The sequence below is a fragment of the Prosopis cineraria genome, unplaced genomic scaffold (assembly GCF_029017545.1).
Source record: "Prosopis cineraria cultivar Desert tree isolate PC_DT_omini unplaced genomic scaffold, ASM2901754v1 PC1, whole genome shotgun sequence".
Taxonomy (NCBI): domain Eukaryota; kingdom Viridiplantae; phylum Streptophyta; class Magnoliopsida; order Fabales; family Fabaceae; genus Prosopis; species Prosopis cineraria.
Genome location: NW_026555332.1, coordinates 25,658,898 through 25,675,929, shown reverse-complemented (window position 1 = coordinate 25,675,929; position 17,032 = coordinate 25,658,898). Strand labels below are relative to the sequence as shown.

Here is a 17,032-nt window from a genome sequence, read left to right as displayed (position 1 = left end):
AAGTATATCAAAGTGTGGGAATTAAAAGTAAGTAAAGCATAATTCACATTTGGCATTTCATATGATAACATACTGCATTGATAAGATAAATTCTACATGATCAAATATAACCAACTTATTCCTCTATTTATATCTTCTGACCAAATCTATGGGCTAATAATTCAAATAGGACTAATTTGTTTGACTAAATTAGTCCTATTTTACATTTTTGTGAGGGGTTACCTAGCCAAAGGTTTTTATACTCACCTCAAATCATGGATTTTCCCTTCTCAAATTATAGGGTCTCATAAATTACTTAACCCATACTATCCCTTCTAGGAACTAATGTTATTGAACATTTTGCTTAACCCCTACCATACCTATAGGTTAATGATAATGCTAAGTATATGTAACCAACAATAATGCCAACCACTGTGTACAAACTTAGTGAAGGTTATACCACATGAATTTTTAATAATGGCCTGTTACTATCCTTCATGTGAACTCCCACCCAACCATGATCACACAAGTCCCCTATATATGCAATGTCATAATGATAATCATATCCAATTAACTCAACAGTAACTTGCATCATTCATTTCATCACATATTTAAACTCATGCTCAGAAATTCATAATCAAACCATCACATCATTCAAGACCATAACAATCATAACTTTATTTAACATTATCAAGAGTCACCACTCATAACAATAATTCATTTATATAAATGATAATGTTCACTTTATTGTCACATGTTACATGCCATGGCATATACTTATAAATTGCAAACACAATAATATACTCAAATTAAACTCCCAATTATCTCTACCTTAGTCTACAACCCTAAGAGTAAAATTTGAATTTTTAAAGGAGCTTTTTGCAAATACAAGCTCCAACAACAATCAGTCTACAATAATGGTTAACAAACAACATTAATGACTAATTATCATTGATTAACCTTAATCATAGTTAAGGCCTTAAACCCTCATCAAGCATGATTAATTAAAACCAACACTAGGTTAACTAACTTTTATGAGCTTATTTAACCTCCATTAAGCTAAATAAGCATTGTTAACTAACTTCATTAACTTAAAATTTAATTATAACTCTAAATCCATCATTAACAACTATAATTACTTCCATTAATGAAAACCAATGATTAGAAACTAAATAACCCTTAGTAGACTCCATTGAAGTCATTAGAATGGGTAACACTCAACCATAAGTTCGAACAGCAACTCCATAACCAAAACTTGGAAGAAAACACACAAGAGGGAGAGGAGATGAAGAAGACTTAGCTAAGGTCTAGATAGCCTAAAAATACCCCCAAATTTTGTGAAAAGAAAACTCTAACAGAGAACTCTTGCTTCCTCTCAACCTCTCTCTCAAAACCCCCTTCTATTATACTGTCTGAAATGCTTAATATGATATTTTAACTTTTAGTGTCTCCTTCATGACTAATAACACTTTCTGCCAACAAAGAGTGCATTTCAAGAATCCTAACTTAAACCATTAATTTGGGCCCAAAGTGGCCTAATAGCTCCTATAGTCCTCTTTTAAGCCTCATATAGGGTCCAGTTGGCCCATGTAACATCCTAAATTTTTAATTCATAATTTTTATTCTAGTTATGGATAAATTAGTAAAATGTTTAGGGAAATATTATCCAAATCAAATTTTATGATAATACGTGCTAAAATGTGCACCTAGTAAGCATGATTTCTATGATATCTAATAATAGATGACAGTCAACTTCATACTTGCAAAGTGTGTTAAAAAACTTTCACATGCATTAAGCCACTTCTCATGTGACATTATTAATTTGTTTATAAAAATGCAAGAGGGAAAAGCCTCAGAAATGGTCGCCAAGCAAGAACCTAATTACAAGCATATCATAGTCTTTTCTTTATATAAAGGAAAAGCCTTCCTTGCCCTTTCATTTTGTTATGTTTGGCCAACACTTTGTTATGTTTGGCCACAGAGAGAGAGAGAGAGAGAGAGAGAGAGAGTTTTAGAAACTTAGAGAGAGAAGGAGAGGAGGAGGAAAAGAACTTGTAGGTTCAAGGTCCAAGATCAAAGGTAAACAAGACTTTCATTAGGTTTTCTTCCATCCTCTCTTTGATTCTTGTCTTGCATGTAGGTTTTAAAGGCTTGATCATCTTTTTCTCTCCCTGGCCAAAAGTTTAGTGCTTGTTTTATGGAAGAAATGTTTGAGTTTTGAGTGATTAAGGTCTTGCATGTTGAACATTACAGTAGAAAGCTTGAAGTTAGAGGCTCTTGCACATATGATTAGGGGTGTGTTTATGTTAACTAAAGTTTGAGCTTGTTTTGGACTAGATTAAAGTTTTGGGACCTTTGAAGATGTTGTTTAATTCTGCCTTATATTTCAATTAAAGGCTAGAAGTGTTAATGGCATGATCTATATTTAAAACCAAATGATATTTTATGAGCTATAAGTATAAGTTCAACATTGTCCTATTTTAAGTTATGTGTATTTCATGGTGGTTTTTGGACAATATACTTTGATTCTGGACAGTTATATAGTACATAATAAAATTTAAAATAAGTCCTATTTTGTTATGAAAAACGCAATATAGAAAAATTTTATAATTTTTTTAAATTGAGGCCAAAAATCTAAAAATTACTAGAATTGACTTTAGTTAATATTAACTTTGCTTGCAATTTCAAAAGTAAGTGTTTGCATACTTTGTTGATATGATATTTTTATCTTATTTTTCATTTCAATATGAACACATGGACACTACAATCGTGCTCAAAGGATTTTTATAGAATTAATTATGAATTTTTAAATTTTGGGTTTGAAATAAAAAAAATTGTTGTTTTAATCTAGAAAAGTGGAATTCTCAAAGTTTAATTTTTTTTTTTTTTGTTTTTTTGGATAGGGTCTCTTGGAAATTATTTTCTATTGAAGAGTACTTTTCAAGGTTTAATTCGAGATCCAAACCATGCTCAAATGATTTTTCTAGGATTAGTTATGATTTTTTTTCAGATGAGCCTTATTTTTATAGAATTAATTGTTGGAAGATGATTAGGACTATGATTGGCCTAACAACAGTTAGTTTAGGTTAGCTTAATTGAGCTATTAACTATTTATGTTAAGTCAAAAAATTAACATATGATGCTTAATTTTATATATTCCTATTGCTCATAACCTTTTTGATATAGAGAAGTATATTGGAGCATTGAAATCCACATGTAACTCTTTTCAGTATTAAAAGGATTAAGGTAATCAAATAGTCTATTCTGTTTATTAGCTTGTTGGATTGTTTATGAGTTTTGTAATAAAAGATGCTTTTAATTGTACATATTCATATATACATATATAGATACGCGCGCATATTTACCTTTGGTTTTAAGAATTTTTGTGAAGTGGGAAATGTGTTTTGAAACTAATATAATATAGTTAGTGAAATGTGTTTACTAATCTTTATGTTAATCACAATGAATGTGACTATATGATTATTGTATGAGAAATAAGAGAATGCATGGTGTTGCATTAGTATGCACGTGTCATGATCAAGTGAGGGGTGGAAGTTCACCCTAGGAAAGTGTAGATAGAAATCCATATGGTATAGATTGTCACCATGGGAAATCCAGTTTAGTATATTACCGGCAACTCCATTATCACCTAAAAGGGCATGAGCTAGAGCATTACAACACCTCGAGTATCCATAAAAGGAGAATCCATGGTTTGAAAGTGGTAATGTCACCTTTTATCGAGCTTCCTTCCATATTAAGCGAGCTCAAACCAATCTATTTGCATAGGCTTGGCTAGTATATTATTAGACTATGGATTTATTTGGAGGTTATTGTAGATGTTCGTGCAGCAATACAAGATCATGCATGCTTAATTGCTAAATCATTCTTTATATACTATGATCATTGTTTTTAATTGTCCCACTTTACATACTTATTTATAGTTTAACTTATTGGTAGATTTTCCAAAATAACCATGATTTTTTAGAAGGGGTCTTGTTTGATTAATTGTATTAAAAAGAATAACCATGATTTTTCAGAAGGGGTAACAACTGCATGATAGTAACTACCATGCAATGAAGGAGCAAAATTGACAAGTAACAATGTCCACTTATAATTAGAAAGCCTATTATATTTACATATCACTACTACAAAAAGGCTATATATAGTGGTTTTTAATTGCTATATATTTTGATGCTATATATTCTCTAAGTCAAGATATAGTAGTTTTTAATTACTATATAGTTGGCAATTATATAGCAATCATTGAAAATAATCCTTATATATCTATATATGAGCATTTTTAAAAAAAAATAGGGGCTACTGCATTATATTTTATTTTTTATTTTCCCCCTTAAATTCTTGAGCAAAGTAGAGTAAAAAAATAGAAAAAACAAATATTGGAGTAGTAGAGACATGCAATATCTAGATAAGAAATTAACAACAATTAATGCTAATGTCTTCCATTTAACAATTTAAATGCAAAATAAAAAACAAAAACTATAGATCTAGAAAATCAAAGAAGAATCCTCATGAAGGATATGAACTCAAATCAGTACCACAAATATGAAAAACCATATATATGAAACCAAAAACTACAAATTTCTACTATATAGTCTCTTTTCCTGAATACTACATCAACAATATAGTTATTTTTTCAATAATCACTATATAGAAAGTGCTATATGTAGTCTTTTTTTAATAGTGTATAAAGTGGTGTATAGAGTTTGATCTTGTGTACTTGTGGTACTATCATGGAATGCTTATGAAGGTAGCAAGGCCAAGAAAGAAATCAACTAAGATGCTAACACAATATGAATAGGCCACATAAAAAATATTTAGAAAATGTATAAATCTATCAAGTTATAAATTGTGCTTGAAGATTTGTAAAATATAATATTTTTTAATTATGTATCAATTTTGTTGCTAGCAATTGTGATCCATCAACTATCCAGTAACCAGTTAAATTGGTTGGTCAAAATCCTATTTTAGTGTTCTCCTAGAATTTATATGTAATTTAAAGGAGTTATTGAAATTAATTTTTTTATAAGATGCTTATGTGTAATTTTCTAAGTTCTTTATTTGTAATTTTTCATATCTTTTTTCAATAATTTTTAAATCAACTAACGATTAAAGATAAATTTTTTTAACTACAAAGTGCCTAGTGTATTATTTGTAAGTGTTGTAGAGAAAAATTTTACCATAGATATCAAAAACTTTTAAGCAAATAGTTAAAGGGCAAAAATATCATTTAACTCTTATTTAAATTCATGTTAATCAAATTACATTTATGGATTCAAAATAATTTCATAAACTAGATCCTACGTGGCTTCAGGAAATTTCAGTGTTCGAAAAAAAGGACATGTTTCATTTGATCAACATAAGCTTATTATTTCTATTATACATACATATACATGTACATACATATAAATAAAGATGGATTGATAAAATGAAGTTAATAATAATTTTATTTGTAAGAGATTAAAGGAAAAATAGAATATATTTGTGAAAAGTTAAATCGGGAAAGTAATTTAGAAGAATATGATCAAGGAATGTTTTATTTATTTGCAATTTAATCCTTTATAAAAAAGGGAAAGTAGCAATACAATTCCAAAATTTGAAAGTTATAACAATTGAGTCTCGACAAATTTTTTTTTAGAAGAATAAATTGTAAATATTGTATCATAAAGTTACAAAACATAAATTTTAATCGCATATTGAGTATTATATTTAAATTTTAAATGTTTTATTTACAATTAGAACTCCTAAAGTTATAACTATCGAATTTAATATTTGCAATTGATTTTTTAGAAAATTTTATCAAGGGACCTTCTTATCATAAATTCATTGTTGTGGGGCTTTAATGTCATTCTTCCTATAAAATATTCAAAATTAAGCTCTTCCTCCTTCTTATAATTTATAATTTTTTATCATAGTTTTATCTTTAGTAAGTGGTAGAACTAGAAGGGTAAGGTGTGGTGACCTGGACACCTAGTTGTACATCTCACTGACCCATTCTATTTGTTGCGTTTTTTTTTTTTTTTTTGGCCAGAAGAAATTCATTCATTCAAGAACCAAACCCAAAAGGCAAAATCCAAAACACAAGTCTCCAAAGGAATACGCAACACAAAACATTTACCGAAAAAAGAATATTTGATGCAAAAATTGTCCAAGAAATGATGCTATTTTGCACTGAAAACTAAAATGTTTAAAAATTAAGGTTTTTTTATAAAGAGAAGAACAAAAAAGTAAAAATAAACCAGTACGATCAACTAGACAATAATCAATCCCTATCTAACAACTCTAAAACGAGAAACTAGGAGGAAACTGAAGAAAAAAAGTAATGAAACACCAAGAGACTGCTTAGCGAGCATGTCCAATTCTTTTTTTTTTTTTACATATAAAGACAAGCCCACAGGCTTGAGAAAGTCCGACAAAACAAACTGGATCAGTGCACCTCTAGGTTATTGGAGATACCATTACACTTAGCGAAGTCATCAAAAACGAAATTAAAGCATTCAAATGGAACATCCTAGAAAAAGGTGGGTACAAAGTCTCCTGAGTTAGCATTCCTCGCCATCTGATCAGCACACCTTAAAATATCTTTATAAGCATGATAAATGCAAATATCATCCTCGTTAGCTAAAGTAAGTTGCATATTCTGTATGATAGTTTCTAGTGGGTGGGCACATCCACCTCCTCTAATCAGCAAGTTTAAAGCTTCTAGAGTGTCCGTATGTATATTAATCTTCTTTAAGCCATTTGCTTTACAAATCTGAATTGCTGATTGAATAGTTCATAACTCTGCTTCAGTTGGAGAACAGATTCCCAGTCTTTGTTTGAAACCCAAGATCCACCTTCCCTATGAATCACGGATTACTCCCTTGCGTGCCGCAAGTCCTTCTTGTGTTACAGACCCATTCACATCAAACCGTAATTCTCCTTCCCCAAGTGAGTACCAATCTTGTAGATCAGAAGTCCGTGTTTGCAGCACTAATTGCTCAATTTTCCTAGTAGACAAGCATTCTCTAAGCTAGTGCAAAATTGAGTGATAAACTTTCTAAGCATTCATTATGGTTCCTTCAAAGACACCATTACACCTGTTTTTCTAAAGTCCCTAGCAAGCAAAGGCAAAGACTCTTTTCCATGGCCATTTTGCAATCAGGCCAGTACCAGCTTCATGATTGATATTCCATTTTATCCACTCCTGTAAGGAAAAAATTTGAAAAACTATGCAAATACATGGGGTTAGTCAAAAGTAACTAAAGATCTGTTGCTATTGGACAATCATGCAACAAGTGTAATATATTTTCCTCACTTTGACACTCAAAAGGACACCTTGCACTCTCACTAAGACCTCTCATGGCTCTTAGAAAGTTTGTTGGTAATCTGTCATGAGTTGTTTGCCAAAGGAACATTTTAATCTTCTCAGGTATTGGGAACTTCCAAATTTGCGGCCATGGACCATTCTGAGGCAGATCATTGGCTCTACTAATAAGAGCATATGCTGCTTTGATAGTGAAGTTTCTACCTAGACCATACCATCTCTAGTTTCCAAAACAGGAGGCCTAATCTAGGATATCCTTTCAATAATCTAATTAGGAAGGAAGCATCTCCACTCCATAATATTCCAGGCACCTGAAGGTAAGACGAAGTCTCTGACCCAAGCAGTGGGATTAAAGCAATTATCATTTGTCACCACATAATAAATCAAAGGGTGTTCAAGTGGTGCCAAAGATCCCACCAAAACTGAGTAGCCCGACCATTAATAAATTTCCTCCCCATTCCTTTCAAGAACATATCCCAAACCTGTGTAATCCCTCTCCATATTTGTGACAGCTGACGCTTCGGGCTCACTTGAGGAACATCATTCTCCCCACAACCATACTTTGGGCATAAACAAGAAACTCACAAAGCTGATTTACATAACCAATCCCCAACATAGCTTGAGGATCAAAGATATATTTTGATTCCTGAGATCCTTGAAACCTAAGCCCCCTCTATCTTTCCCTATTTTAATGGTTGGCCAAGAGATAAGATGCAATTTCCTTTGACCAAGGTGTTCATTCCATAAAAAAGACCCTGCTGATTTTCTCTATCTCGTCCAGTACTCCCTTAGGAAGGATTGTTGTTTGCATGTTATAGCTAGGTATGGCAGACAGCACCAACTTAACTAGAACTGATCGACCTACCATATTTAAATATATACCTTTCCAAGCAAGGAGCCTCTGTCGAACTTTGGAAACTAGTGGAGCAAAGGTAGCTCTAGTTACTCGCTTGTGAAAGAGAGGAACTCCTAGGTATTTACCAAGATCAGCTATAACTCCAATGCCCAAGGTCTCACTAAGTTGCATTTCACGATTAAAGTTTACATTTATTGAAACGAAAAGCTTTGATTTTGCTAAATTAATCCTGTGGCTTGACATTTTGCAAAACAGTTCCATAATGTTTCTAATAACCTCAATCTGGTCCAAGGACGCTTCCGCAAAAAGAAGCAGATCATCCGCAAAAAATAAGGTGAGAGTTTTGGACTTTTAGTAGACAAGGAAAGGGGCTTCTATTGCTTGGATGTATAGAGCTATGTAATCAAATGTCTTAATCTTTCCATGCAGAGAACAAAGAGATAGGGGCTTAGTGGGTCACCTTGCCAAAGGCCTCGAAACGGTTTAAAAGGATCTAGCATTTGTCCATTCCAGGAAATTCTCATCTCAGCCGTGGATATGCGTGCCATGATGATAGCAATAAAATGTGAGTGAAGTCCCAAAGCAAGAAGTGTTTCCTTCACAAACTTCCATTCAAGCCTATCATAGGCCTTTTCCATATCTACTTTGACGGCCACGTAACCCTTTCTAGTACGTTTTCCTCTCATAGTATGAATATTTTGTTAGGCAATAATGATATTATTACAACTTTGGCAACCTACAATGAAATTGCATTGATTAGGCTTGATGAGATGGTCCATGTAAGGGCGCAATCTGTTCACAATGATCTTTGTAACTGTTTTCAAAGCCATATTGCATAGCAAATTGGCCTAAAATCCTTAACTTTATGCGGATAGTTAATTTTGAGAATCAAAACTATATTGGTTTGATTAACATTTATGATTGAATTACCGTCCTCAAAAGAATTTCTGACAAGATCACAAATTTTTCCTCCAAGAGCATTCCACTGATTATGAAAGAAGTGGGCTTGGAGCCCATCTGGCCCAGGTGCCTTAAAAGCACACATGGAGAACACAATATTTTTTATTTCAATGGCTGAGGGCTCACTTTAGATAGATAATAGATTAGTCTTGGAGAGGGGAGGAAAGTGAGCCACTAAGCAACAAACTTGCTCTTGCACTTGTTCACTAGTATAAAGATTCTTGAAAAAACCATTAGCCATGCAGCCCAATTGATTCTGATCAAAAATCCATTCCTCTTGGTCATTGAGAAGTCCCTCAATGGTATTTTTCCTTCGTCTAACCTTAGTAGAAGCATGGAAGAAATGTGTATTCCTATCTCCTCTTTATAACCCACTTGCACGTGGATTTTTGAAATCATAAGAACTCCTCTTGGCTAGCAAGACGAAAGTACTCATCCTAGAGTCCTTTTTTAATTCTCTAAAAACCATTCTAATCATTAGGACTGCGAGCTCTATCCATCCCTTTAAGTCTATTCAAAATCTTTTTTTTTTCTTGAAAGGAATATTGCAGACTTGTGTATCATTCAAGTGGGAGGCTAAGGTTCTAAAATTTTGGACCCCATCTATCCAAGAAGAGTCTTTCCAAGCTTGGTCCGAGCATGTCCAATTCTATTTGCATCCTCACTGCACTAGTTTACACTTGCACTCCAATCTCTAAGACAAATCTTGAATCTCACATACCAAGTCTTTCTCCATATGTGTATATCATTATAGCCAACTTCAAGTGTCTCCACTAATGAGCATGCCAATACATGCCCTCCAAGCGTGTTTGATTTGAGGGGAGGTATTTTAATGAAGAAGATGGAAGGGAGGGATCTAGGAGAAGGGAGGAGGTTTTAATAAACCTTTGTTTGGTTTAAAAATAGAAAGAAAGAAAATAAAAAATAAGTTAACAATTTTATTCTTATTAAATTTAACTTGATTTTTTTTTTGTCTTTCAAAAAAGTTGTTATATTATAATTTATTAAGTTTTATTTAAAGAATATGAACTTATATTAATAAAAAAATTTGATAAAAAAATACATTAATATTATACTTTATCAGTGAGTCTAATAAAAAACATTAAAATTTTCTACATTAAAAATTTATATATTAATTTTTGTAAGGTGATAAAATTTATTTTATCATAAGAAAAAAACAAAGAGAAATAGTACATAATCTTTTAATGTTAATGATAGTTTAAAATTTTTAAAATGAATCTTTAAATAATATTAATCATTTTCTCTATCATTTCCCCCCTCCAAAAAACCCTAAATTGGAAGGGAGGGGAGCTTCCCTCTCTTCCCCTCTAATTTTTTAACTAAACAAGTAGTTTCCCTTTCCTCCTTGTATTAGAAACTAATCAAATAAAATAAAAGGGGCAACTCTCCTCCCCTTTCTTTTCCTTCCCTCCAAAAACTTGCAATCAAACACATCTTAAAACAAATCCACTGAGAGATTGACTTCTGTGGCCTCTTGCTATCCCAACGCAAGCCGAAGCCATCCCGTCCCTCGAGCGCACCATTCACATTATCAAACCCCTCTCGTTGCTTTTTTTTTTTTTAAAAAAAAATAATAATAAATAAAACACTATTAATAGCGGCCGCTCGTAATTTTTTGATGATATTCATGTTATGGGTATTGGAATTATTTTGGGCTACAAATAAATGCACCATCCCATTTAAGCTCCAAGACAAAAAAAACCTCATCTAGTTCCTGGCCTGCCATAACCATTCAAAATTATCATTCTTTTTTTTTTTTTTAAATCTGCATTATCTTCTTTCCAAACCAGGTACGGCTGGCACCAAACGTTCCCCAGGTCAAGCGTCAACTGTTAAGTGCTTTGTTCTTTTGCGTAGACTTGAGCGTTTACTCTCACAGGCGGCTTCGTGGCAACTGCTACAATCCATGAGAACTACGAATCCTACTCTACTTTTGATTTCTATTTTGGCTCTGTAGAATTTAATTCCATGAAGACCATACTTCGTCTTCTTCATCCAAACATGAGCTTCAATCATACAACTTCCGCTTCATCATCAAGGACCTTCTTCTTCCTCTGTTTGCCCCTGCTTTTCCCTTCCATTCTTGCTTCTTCTTACACCCCCGATGAACTTCTAAGCATCAACTGTGGCAACACCGGCATCTCATCGGGAAATGATCGGACATGGACCGGAGACGTCGACACTAAGTTCTTATCAAAACAAGACGGATCAGTTGCAGCTACAGCACTTACTCAATCTTCTTCTGCTTCACAGGTCCCTTACACCACAGCTCGTCTCTCTCGCTCTCAATTCTCCTATTCATTCCCTGTCTCTCCAGGCCAGAAATTCCTCCGCATCTTCTTCTACCCAGCTTCATACCCAGGTTTTGATCGTTTTGATGCCTTCTTCACAGTCAAATCTGGTGACTTCACGCTCCTTAAGGACTACAATGCTTCACTCACCGCCGATGCCAACAGAAAAGATACCATCCTCATGGAATATTGCATCAACGTCGGCGATGGTGAGAGGCTTAACTTAACTTTCACTCCAAATTCAACAAAATCAGACTTTTATGCATTTGTTAACGGAATTGAGATCGTCTCCATGCCCGAGGATCTCTATTACACCAAACCAGACGACCTAGGATTCAAATTTATTGGTTCGGTGGGCATGTTTAACATCTCCGACAATACTGCTCTTCAGCTAAAGTTCAGGTTAAACGTCGGTGGAGGCCTAATTTCTGCCATGCAAGACACCGGAATGCTCCGATCTTGGGATGGCGATGACAGTTTCGTCATCGGAAGTTTTTTTCTACCTACTGATATTCAGTTTGAGAGAAGACCCCTGGTGTTCAGTCAAGTTCCAAATTACACAGCTCCTGAGCAAGTCTATCGAACAGAACGCGATATGGGAAAGAACAAAACTGTGAACGTGAATACTAATCTCACCTGGGTGTTTCCTGTCGATTCAGGCTTTACCTACATGCTGAGACTCCATTTTTGTGAGCTTAATCCGGATATCAACATTTCCTATAACAGACAATTCAACATTTACATAGCTGACCAGTTGGCCGAGGATGGTGCAAATGTTTTGAATTGGGGCAAAGGAAAAGGTGTTCCTGTATATAGAGACTATGCCGTCGTTGTTTCAGGTTATGCAAAGTCAGCTTCTCTGTCGCTCAAAATGCATCCTACAGAGAAAACGTTGGACTTCAACGAGTATAGTGATGCATTCTTGAATGGACTTGAGATTTTCAAGATTAGTGATTCACAAAATAATCTCGCCGGACCTAACCCCGGTCCTCTTCCACCATCTCCGGCTAATCCAAATGATCTGCACCAGAAAAATACACGAAAAAGCAGCCGCAAGATTGTAATTGGGGTTATCGTTGGTGTTGCAGCTTCCGTCCTCGTTCTGATTTCCAGTATAGCATTCTTCCTCTTCAATCGTGGAAAGAAGGCCAGTAAATCTGGCAAGTCCAGCATCGGAACTTCCAAGTGGGCTCCGTTCTCGTTCGCCACAACAAAATCAGGGAACACCCCCTCTAATGCCTCATCTCTTCCGATGGAACTGTGCCGTCACTTTTCCATCGCCGAGATCAGAGCTGCCACCAACAACTTCGACGAGCTTTTCAAAGTCGGAGTCGGCGGCTTCGGCAACGTCTACAAAGGGTACATCGACGGCGGCCTCACTCCGGTCGCAATCAAGCGGCTCAAACCGGGTTCACAGCAGGGGGTCCACGAGTTCAAGACCGAAATAGAAATGCTCTCGCAGCTTCGTCACTCCCATCTAGTCTCTCTCATAGGTTACTGCTACGAAAGCAACGAGATGATCTTAGTCTACGATTTCATGGCTCGTGGGACCCTCCGTAGCCATCTGTACAGCACTGATAATCCAGCTCTTCCGTGGAAGCGACGTCTCCAGATCTGCATCGGCGCAGCACGAGGACTGCATTACCTCCATACAGGCGCGAAGCACATGATCATTCACCGCGACGTGAAGACCACGAACATCTTGATAGACGACAGATGGGAGGCCAAGGTTTCAGACTTCGGGTTGTCCAGAATCGGGCCCACTGGGCTCAAGGCCCATGTGAGCACAGTGGTAAAAGGAAGCATAGGATATCTTGACCCGGAATACTACAAACGACAGCATTTAACGGAGAAATCCGACGTGTACTCCTTTGGAGTAGTCCTCTTTGAGGTACTGTGTGGTCGCCCGCCTATAATCCGTATCGCCGATAAAAAACAGGTGTTGCTATCTGATTGGGCAATGAAATGCTTCCAAACAGGAAACCTAGGTCATATAGTGGATCCAGCTTTGAAAGGGACGATAGCACCGGAGTGCTTGAGAAAGTTTGGAGAGATAGGAGTGAGCTGTTTGCTTGACGACGCAACGCAGAGGCCAACGATGAACGACGTCGTTTGGGGGCTGGAGTTTGCTCTGCAGCTGCAAGAGAATGTAGAGAAGATGAGAGGAAGAGAAGGAGAAGATGATGATGAAGGAGGCAAGAAGAAGACGACGAGTGGAGAAGATAGTGATAGCATGTTTAGTGGTAGTAACAGTGTTGAGGTGGTTTCGGACTTCAATAAGAGTAGTGAAGTGAGCATGACAAGCAGTACTGAAGATCGTTGTAATAAGGATACTTCTAGGTTCCTGGATAGTTCTGTTTTCTCTGAGATTTTAGACCCAAAGGCACGATGAAGATGAAGATGATGATGATTGATGAGTTGGAGAAAACTTAATTACGAGACTACAAGAGCAAGAGAACTGGTGGATAATGATGAGCCAAAAGAAAGAAAAAGTATGTTGGATCTTAATTAAGTATATTATTGTTAATGACAGTTTATAGTGTGAAGCTCATCTTAAGCTTGTGTATATTGATGTGATGAGTTTTATTATCAACAACTTTACAGGGAATATGTATATATAACAAAAACAAATAAGAAACTTTATAGAGAATATACATTATTGCTCGTCCTTAATGATATAGTGAGTTTTGAAGTAGTTAAGTGTGGTGACTAGCATATGGAAATTTTGATATTTAGATACTACATTATTAAAAATTTAATTTGGCCGTATATTGTAGTTGTGTGTACATGTGCGTGTGGGCGCCTGTGGGGATGCATGTATCTGAATTTTCAGAGAAAAGGAAAGGTGCTCGAAAAATATCACATATGCCTAATAAAAGCTTACGAGTGAAAAAGGAAAGCCATAAAGAATCACCATATTTATCTATCCTGTGAATCATGTGATTCGTTGTAGACTATGTGCAAATAGGAATTAGTTTTCCTACCCATCCCAAAAATAAACATCATGTGCTCATCTTAAAATAAGATTTGAACCATTCATATTTTAATTTGAATTATCCAAATTTAAAGTATTATTATATTATTATACATTATATTTATTTAAATAAAAATTTATAAAAATTATAAAATAATTTTAATAATTTTTTATTTTTAATCTACTCTAGATTTAATTTAAAGGATCTAATTTAATATTAAAATTTTTATAATTAATATATATTAATTATTCAAATATACTCTGCATATATAGTTCAAGATTGTACAAAATACATTTAGATAATTAATATAAATCAATTATAAAAATTTTAATATTAAATTAGATCCTCTAAATTAAATATAGACTATATCAAAAATAAAAAAATTTATTAAAATTATTTTGTAATTTTTATCAAATTTTCTTTTCATAAATATAATACATAATAATACTTAATAAAATTTGAACTAATCTAAATGGTTTAGACCTCATTCCAAAAATGAACACATAATGCTCATCTTTGGGATAAACATGAAAACTGGACCCATGCAAATATGACCCCTTTAATACATTTGTTTGTTATAGCAAGAGATTTGAATATTCCTTAACCTTTCTTGAACTAGCCATGTATAGCTAATAATTTTTAATATAAAAATAGATTATATAGAAAAATTTTCTATGCACTTGTTTGTAATATAATCAGGGTTTAAATTTAAAACAAATCTTTTTTTTTTGTCTTCAATATTATCTTACAAATTCTTTGAATTATAAAAGAAATTCTATAAATAAAAAGTTCTTAAATAACAATTCGTAAGAGCATAAAGTAGATTGATCTTCAAGTTCTAGATCAGGCACCATAGTTCAAGTCACCCCTCTCCCCCATGGTGTTCACATATTGAGAAGATAAGCCTGCTATAACAATAAAAACAAAAACAAAAAAAAAAAATAGAATCAATACAAAGAGAAAATGAGCAAACAAACATATAAAATTTTGAGTTATCGCATCTTGACTTACAGGGATGCGACAAAACGATCAACAAAACAAGTGACTATAGTCCGGCCACAAGCAAAGAGAAAATGAGCAAACAAACATATAAAATTGAGTTCTCGCAGCTTGACTTACAGGGATGTGACAAAATGATCAAGAAAACAAGTGACTGTAGTCCGGCTACAAGGTTCAGTAGAATTCACCAGAAACTTATTCTCAAAACAAAGTAAACTCAAAATAAATCAAGCAACATTAAACAAAGTAAGTACACCATTGTAGAGAAGGATAGAGACGCCTTCCATGAGATTCAATGTCATTTCGTACCAAGGTGGAACCACCAATAGAGCTGTGAACAGAGCAGGAAGTAACCGATAATAATAGAGAACATTGTAAAAGTAATTATATGTGAATCAGTGTTGCAATCCCATTGTATGGGACAGAACTTGAGGATATCACATTACATGCATGAGATTTTTATGAAGATTTCCTAGTAATTAGATTAGACTCTCTAACCTCATACACTTACTTTTGGAGCATGACTCTCAAAAATTCCCATAAATTGCTATTACAGCCCTTCATTACATGTGTTTAAATATGAAAAATATTTGTGATGATGGAACTGGAGTAAAGAGTGTCAGAGTGATGAATGCAAAAGAAGCTTCTAGGGTTGGGAATGTGCTTTCAGTTTGAATAGCTCCAGAAAGTAACAATGTATATACTTTTATGCCTCCTTTGAATGTGCCTTTAAGAAGGTCATTTTGGGTTAAGAAAGTCAGTTTGGGTAAAAATTGTTACCCAAACAACTTTATGGACATTTTGAAAGTACAAATAGACTTTCTGAATGTAAAATGTTGGGTTACCAAGCAACCGTTAATATCAACTTTGAAATGCTTTTATCGAATTGAATGTTAGCTAGGTGCTCAAGTCTGTTTCTGCTAAGTAGCTAATTAAGTTACCCATTCAAGAGTTAAATTATTAAGAGGGGTTGTTAATTTCCTTGGGACAAAATGAGTTGTTAGGGGAAAAGAAAACAGAGCAAGAGACCACCATCGAAAGTATTAAAATGTGAATAATATAGGGAAAATAAAACAAGAATCCAGATACATAAAAAGGTGAACAATTGTTGTTTACAATAATTCTAGTTAGAGGATACCTATGTAAGATTTTCAAGTTTTTGCAAGATTGAAGAGAGGAGGGGGGGGAACAGAGGAAGACATGAACCAATCATTAACTCCCCCACTATTCATGTGTAATTAGAGTCAAAACATAAAATTTAAATTCGATGAATAGCTTAAATTTACTAACTTAATAAGTGTCTTAACTATAATTATTGAATTTCATCAATATTTAAAAATTATCAAAACACATTTTTCTTTAAAATTTTAAAATAACCTTCATGATCAAAATACTTCTTACATAAGTTATCCCTTTCAAAAATTTGAGATTTGATATTTTTTAAATATTATATAACAAAATCTCTTACATTCATTCAATTAAATTAAATAGTTGTTATTATAACATATAAGAAATTCATTGAGTGAGTAAACTTAGGCCACTCACCGGATTAATCTAAATCCCAGAATACCTAATTGGTGGTAATAATTAGATTAAGTGTACGGCCTATTTGTTTTCTACTTTTTTA

General features: G+C 34.0%; 1 protein-coding gene across 1 annotated transcript; it reads left to right on the top strand.

The window, feature by feature from the left end:
* Positions 1-10,751: 10,751 nt before the first annotated feature.
* On the top strand, positions 10,752-14,104 carry LOC129316444 (receptor-like protein kinase FERONIA). The gene has a single exon (XM_054960875.1). It carries the CDS (start codon positions 11,109-11,111, stop codon positions 13,821-13,823), a length of 2,715 nt encoding a protein of 904 aa, XP_054816850.1. The 5' UTR covers positions 10,752-11,108; the 3' UTR covers positions 13,824-14,104.
* The last annotated feature ends 2,928 nt before the right edge of the window (positions 14,105-17,032 follow it).